The 7,066-nt window shown below is 48.4% G+C and overlaps 1 protein-coding gene across 1 annotated transcript in view; it reads left to right on the forward strand.

The window, feature by feature from the left end:
• Positions 1-2,774: 2,774 nt before the first annotated feature.
• The window catches only part of LRRK1 (leucine rich repeat kinase 1), a 70,258-nt gene continuing 65,966 nt past the window's right edge, over positions 2,775-7,066 (forward strand). The window contains exon 1 of the mRNA XM_005424230.2: positions 2,775-2,918. Within this exon, the coding sequence (XP_005424287.1) occupies positions 2,852-2,918 (67 nt within the window). The 5' untranslated portion in view covers positions 2,775-2,851. The remainder of the gene's footprint in view (positions 2,919-7,066) is intronic.

The raw sequence follows: 7,066 nt of genomic DNA on the forward strand, positions 1-7,066 counted from the left end.
GCGGCCGCCCCGCCCGGCGGGGCCGGAGAGCGGCGGGACGCGCTGTGAGGGGACGCCTCAGCCCGGGGGCTGGAAAGCGGCTGGGAAGGCGTGAGAGACCCCCCAAAACGGGGTGTAGCGCTTGGTGTCGCCCCGGCCGGCCGGGCTGAGGAGAAGGGATGGCTTGGTGCTCGCTGCTCACCCGGGACGAAGGATGCGGGTCCCTGGGCCGGCGCCTCAGCCCCAGGTTCGCTATCGACACCGGGCAGGAGAGCCCCAGCGCCATCCCTCCTGTCCCAGATCCGTGGCAATCCCCAGGTGGGATTGTCAGAATCAACAGGTGGTTTGAGTAAAGCACTTAGGTTTTAGCAGGGTTTTTTACTGAATTAGGAGGCGATTTTGGGCAAGCCATGATGTTTCTGGGGGCCCGGCTGTTTTCAGGCACAATGCACAGGATCAGACTGGGCGGGATGGTGAAGTGGAGAGAGGCGGCGGTTCAGGTGGTTCAGGTAGTTCAGGTGTGGGCAGTAGCAGGTGTAAGGACTGGGAATGTGAGAAATGGGATGTAAATCCCATTTACACCTGTTCAGGTGTATTCTGCATGGTCCCTCTCCTTCTGAACGAGATTCTGCAGAGCACATTGACTCCCTAAATCAAATCCCCAAATCAAATAAAATCATGGTGTTTGCACGTGTTACAGTTGTGCGCACCTTCCTGAAGGTAAAGCTCTGTCAGGTTTTTTTTTAATATATACAAAAAGGTCCTGAAATACTGATTACATGGGCACTGTATGGCAGTGATACACATGGCTACAGCATTCAGTTGCTTGCAGTTAAAGGAACTGATTAGCAGCACCACACCGCTATTTTTCCTAAAAGTTATTTTTAATTTCACTTTATACAAGGAAAGTTTCAGCCTGGGGAATGGGCTGAGTAGAGAGCTAAAAACCAGGAGTGGAGTGGTTTTCAAGCCTCAGGGGTCCACGCTGACCCCCACTGAGTGTTTCTTGTGCAGTTGCTGTGGGTGCACATGGTTTGTCCCCATGTCAGGGCAAGGAAGTGCCTCAGAAATCATCATCTGCTGCAGAGCTGGTGGGCCAGAACGTGCAGGGGGAAGTGTTTGCTCTCCCTGGAGCTGCTCAGTGCATCGAGGGCAGTGGGCAGGCAGCTGCTGGAAGCATCACATCCCCTCCACTGCCAGAGTTAACAGCCTGGACAGCCCTGGGCAGGTGTGAGAGCCTCCCTGACCCCTCTGCCTGGCGTGTCCCACCCATGGCATGGGGAATGTGTGGTCCCAGCTCCTCCTGCCAGTGTGGGCAAGGGAAGCTGAGGCCAGGAGAGAAGCTGAGTCTGGTGGGGCCCAGCACCAGCACCAGTTCCAGGGCAGAATTCAGTTCTCCACCAACACAGTGCAATTCACCAGTTTGTGGGCTTGGATCTGGGGTTAGGGGTCACCTCCATCTCCGCCTCTTGCAGCACCCAGTGCCCAGACTGGGGCACAGGGGTGCCAGGCTTTGTTGCTGCTGCAAAGTCAGGGTCAGCAGAAGCTGAGTGCTCCTAAAATTCAAATATTTGCCTAGAAACAACTGAAATAGGATGCAGTGATTTTTAGTGTTGTTGGCTGGTGGTTGAAACCCAGTGTAAGGAGGGAAGAGCAGAAAGCTTCCTGGATAGGGGTGATGCATCAGCATATTTTTGTATTCCCCTTGGCCTTTGATCCCAGTTCAGGAAGCCAGCTCTGCTCAGGGACAGTCAGGGGAGGTCTCAGACCTTGCTGGCTGGAGTGGGAGGTGGGTGATGAGCTTTGCTGAGCTACAGCCTCAAATCAGAACTTCATCGTCACACACCAGACATGGGCAGAACCAGTAAGAGTCAGTTGAGGTGCATCGTGTCACATCTGAGAGGCGTTCACTGACTGAAACTGAAAGCAGAAAATGAAGGAGCTCTGATGCTGGTTGGACAAACATTGCAAATCCTCCAGGAGTTTGAGCCTCTGTACAGAGAGGTTAAGGGGTGGATGTGCAGCTGTGAAAAGGGAAGGAGCTGGAAGTGCCTCAGGAGACTGAGCTGTGCAATTTTCTGCTGCCTGTTATACCAGGCAGTTCACAAGCAGCCAACCTTTAATAGCTCTTAAGGGCCCGATTTGCCTCCCTGAGTGAAGAAGCCCGGTGCTTCCAGGGTGGGAGAGTTCTCAAAAAGGGCTGGGCAGAGGGGACAGGAGCTGGTGTGTTTCTCTTTGCCCTCTTCTCTTTTCTACAGAGGATTATCTCAGTAACCACATCAGTGTTTTTCAGTTTCTCACAGTCTTACAAGAGCTGTGGTTGTCTTTGTGGATGGGAGAGGTTTTGAGGTTGCATGTAGGATTTTTCCAGCTGCACTGCAGGGTTTCAATGGTCTGCCTTTACACCAGCTTGTGGAGAACCTGAAACTGCAGCTGTGACCCCTGCCCACCCCCTTGTCCTCTGCCCAAAGACTGAGCAGCTTCGGTGGTGAAAAATTAGGAACATTATCTTTCTGTAGCGCAGAAATTAGTAGTAGTAGTCCCCTCTGTTAATTCATGTTGTGCTCTTAACAAAGCTAATATGAAAATAATTGTATTTATGGGATGATAAGTGTATTTTTGCAGTGTGACATTTGGACAACTGTGCTGATAGTGGAGAGGAATGAACATGTCACCATTTCTACAGTGGAATGATTAATTTGTTTTGTTGTTTATTTTTAAACAGAATAAATGATGTTTATTCAGGATGGTGCTCGCTAGCAGCCTCTGCTCCTGCCTTCACGTGATGGGGATCATCCAGCCTTGGCAACACTGCTCAGTCTGAAGTGCTGTGGAAAGTTTGTGTGTGGGGCCTCCACAACTGCCACCCAGAATGTACTGGTGTGTGGGAACGGAGGAATCCGCTGTTTGCAGGGAGAGCACCATGGAGCCACAAAATGGTAAATAGCAGGATTTGATTCTTTCCTCTTCACACTGGGAACAAAAGGTTCTAAGAGAACTCAGTAGCCACCTGCCACTGGGCTTTGATGGAGTTCAAACATGTGAAAGCTTTTTGAGCCCTGATCTTTGAAAATCTACAGTCTAGAACAAGGAATTTTACTTCCAGGGAGGGTGATGTTGAACTATGGAGGTGGTAAGAATAGCATTCCCCTGAAGAGGGATGTTCTCCAAAGGCCTGGGGAGTTAGTCAATATATGTATCACGTCTCACCAGTTCCTAAATATGTTTTACAAGATCTGTGCTTTTTCAGTGTGTGAATGCAAATATGTTCCCAGTCACTGATGCAGTGGGTATTCAGGATATGAAAGCTGCTAAAATCAGAGCATCTCTTCTCAGCCTGAACAGATATTAACCTGCTCCAGTTTTACCCTCAGCTCCGATTCGATGGCTTGCAGTGATTTTATGTTGGGCTAGATTAGAAGGTTTGTGTTTATGTAATAAAGTAATTCCCCTTTTAGAAGGGACATATGCTTCAGGTTGCTTCCTGTGAATTTTTTTTTTTTTTCCCTGAGCAGGCAAATTATTTTTGGATGGTTTCTCTCACTGCAACCCTCATCTCCCAGGCACTGCTGCCTTTCTCTGAGTCAAACCCCAGTTATGTTTCTGCAGCAAGAAATAGCCTCCTGTTCTTGTGTAACGGTGTTCCCCCCTTGCAGCAAGTGCTTCATTAGGAGGCAGCATCTGCGCTCCAAGTGTGGGAAGAAGGTGTGTTTGACGCTTTGTAGTGAGTAAGCAGGCTCCAGCAGAAGCTAATGTTTTTGCAGCCTTATTTTGGATTTTATCAGCAACTATGAAGCAAAACCTGATAGTTTATTCAGAGGCCTCCTTGTCTTGTTTGAAGACGTTCCTCACCAGCGTCACGGGGAGCTCTGGGAACTCTTTCCTCTCTCCGTACGTATTCTGCCTGTTCTGTGATTTTCCTGTTTGCTTTTGGTAATTAGCATTGTACCTTTCATTGAATATTCTTAAAATTCTTAAATTCTGTCTTCTTCGTTTCTCTCTGGAAGAAATTATCTCCACTTGAATACTAAGCTATAGACCATGAGAAGAATTTTAATCTGCGCTAATGGTTCGCAACTGTTCAGAATTGCTAAATTTTTGTTCTGCAGTAGTGCTCTGACAAGTTTTCTCTCTGTTTAAAGATACAGTAAATAAATTATTGTACGAGTGAATAATGAAGTGGAAAGTGGAATAGTTATATTTTCTACGTTTTGAGTTCAGGTTTTTTTCCTGAGAACTTTATTACACATTGCTGTTATGTAATTATATTCAGTTAAACTGGTTAGCTGGAAGCATGCAAATCTCAGTGGTAGACTATTCTATATGGATAAATCTGGGTTGTATTAAAATAGTCTACAGTGCTGGAAAACTGGGAAAGGCATCCTTGTAAAGCTTAAGATCCCTGTACAAGGCACCAATACTGCCTTGGTGGATTTGCTCTTTATAAGGGTATTGTACATGCTTAAACTCATTGTTTGGGTCTTGCCAAGAATGATTGTCATTAGCTAACTGGTCCACTCCCTAAGTAACTGGTCCTTGTTCTGGCTCGGGTCCCATTACAGGGCTGAAGCAGGAGCACGGTGACTCACTCAGCCTCCACATGCCAGCCCATTGTTTATGCCCTGAGGAACAATGTGGATGCAGCCTCCTGCTCCCATTCAGCGGGAGCTGCTGGGAAGGGGAGTGAGATCCCGGATCCTTTCTTTCATGCCGACGATCTCATTAGTGCTCAGAGCTTGGAGTCTTTTTTTTTTCTGTCGGGCAGGAGGGACTGGCTTGTGGCTGAGGGGGTTTAACCAGAGCACGGTGCTGCGGGGGCTCCGGGGTGGCTCAGCTGGATCAGCAGGGCAACTTCCAGCAGGTCCCTGTGCACCTTCATTATCTGAAGCGTTAGGATTTTTTAGGTTTTTTTCCCTGGCAGCTATAAAGCCCTGGCCAATTGTATGTGGTGAAAATCACACTCACAGCATCCTTGTTAGTTAGAAAATGTAAAATAGGGTGCAGGGGCTCACCTTGCTCAGGTGTCTCCTCTGCTGTTCTCCTGGTTTCCAGTGATTTCCCTGTACCCCAGCAGGCTGCCAGCTTTCCCGGGAGAGGAATCAGACCTGGACCCTCTCTGCCCTTTGGGGATGGTGCTGGGCTTGACTTGGTGGTGCTGACCAAGCCCTCAGAGGGGATTTGTCCCCAGAGCACAGGATGAGGCTCCCTTGTGGGTGCTCTCAGCATCTCCCTTGCTTCCTCAAACCCTGCTTCCCCTCTCCTGGATTTGTTCTTCTTGTCCTAATTAAAAGAAACTGAGCAGGGGTGTGGGGGTGGCTGCAGTCTCTCATTAAGTGTACAGGGTTTGGGTTTTTTAAAAAACTTGGTTAAAGAGCTCTGCATAATCCAGAGGAGGTGACCTGATGTGAATTTTGTAGGAAGTACAATGGAAACTCAAAGGCATCGCTTTATGAATGTGTAGAACAGCATAAAGATTCATCTCCTTTCTATGGGCTAATTGATTTCTTTGCATATTACAAAACTTCATAGCTAGGATTTAATTCTTGCGTGGTTTTCTAGGAGTTCCTCAGAGGTGTAGGAGAATAACCATTGTCTTCTGAAATATAAGAGTACTTCTGTATCTCCTTCTTACTGGGAATTTTATTCCAAGTCACAGAGCATTCCTGTGCCACTGGTGTGTGTCTCAGAGGTGGGATTGGATTATCCTTCAGACATGCCAGAGGGTGTCTCTTCTCTCCTGCTAAATGTAGAAATGAGGCCTGAAGAGGGGTGTTATGGTGGAAGGTGTCTAACATTACATAATTAGGGACAACAGTGCCAAGGATGGCACTGCTGCCTGAAACTTTACAGTAGCTTTGCAGGGATTAACTAAATGCACCTTCACAACTTCTTTTGAGGCAAATCAGTTGTAACTTGGTGACTTCGAGCTGTCCAGGGAAGCTCAGATGGACATGGACAGTGTGCCTGGAAAAGGGACCTAAGTGTTGCATGAGGGACCAAGCAAGTAACCAGAACGTGTGGCTGCAGCTGTCATTTGGAGGGCACCAGAGGCCCCTAAAGCTTTGCAGGTGCTGTGGTGACCCTGCAGCTCACAGGGCTTTCTATTTTATCAGAAAGAAGCTGCCCACAATGGCAGTGACCTTTGCAACCCCACCCATGGCTCAGCTCAGATCTGACTCACATGCAAAGCTGCTCCTGCTGCTTCCTGAGTCCTGGGAGAGGCTCTGGTGTGAGCAAGGCTTGAACTGGAAAAGCCAAGGGGTCCTTGAGCAAGAGGGACAGCTCAGGAGCAAGTGCAGTTTTATAGGGAAAGTTTCACAAGAGTTTGGGTGGTGACGGTTCAAGGTTGGCGAAGAGCAAATGGAGCAGTTTATCCTCCTGGGACACCCTTTGTGCCTCCAGCTTTGCTCCTGGTTGGCATCAGGGCAGGATATGTGCAGAGGTGGACTTACTGGTCCTGATGGGTCCCTTCCAGCTCAGCCTGTTCTCTGATTCTGTGATTTCCTCACTGTTGTTGCCTTAAATGTGAAGGGCAGGAACTGACAGCCGTTAATAACTTTGTTTAAAAATCTTTCCTGCTCAATAGAGGAGGAAGGGAAAATCAGCACCACTGATACCAGTTTGTTCCTCATGAAATCACCATGTCAACTTTAAAACCTTCCCATCAGCTGTGTGTGGGGACAGGACCAGTAGCTGGGCCTTGGGGCTGAATAACAGGGAAAAAGTGCTCACAGCCTCTGTCCTGCTTTTTCCATCCACACATCACCCTGTAGTAACATTACCCTGGGTGTTTGGTGACAGTGTGGGGTGAGAAGGACAAGGAGAGGATCTGGGAGGTGAAGTGAGCACACAGAGCCCTGGTGAGCTGCAGGGTGTGTCAGTCGTGTGAAGTTCTCCGTAATCAGACTAAATCAGCCTGGAAGGTTTGCTGGTTGTCTTCCTGCTGGTTAAGCTGTGAGTAAATTCGAGTCCAAACAGCAAACTGAAAGGGTTCCTGTGAGCTAAAAAAGCAGAAAATAGAACAGGTTTTGTATGTGAGTCGGTCTCACTGCAGAGTGCCCTGCAGAAGGAGAAGTAGGAAATGCTC

The sequence above is a fragment of the Geospiza fortis genome, unplaced genomic scaffold (assembly GCF_000277835.1).
Source record: "Geospiza fortis unplaced genomic scaffold, GeoFor_1.0 scaffold2, whole genome shotgun sequence".
Lineage (NCBI taxonomy): Eukaryota > Metazoa > Chordata > Aves > Passeriformes > Thraupidae > Geospiza > Geospiza fortis.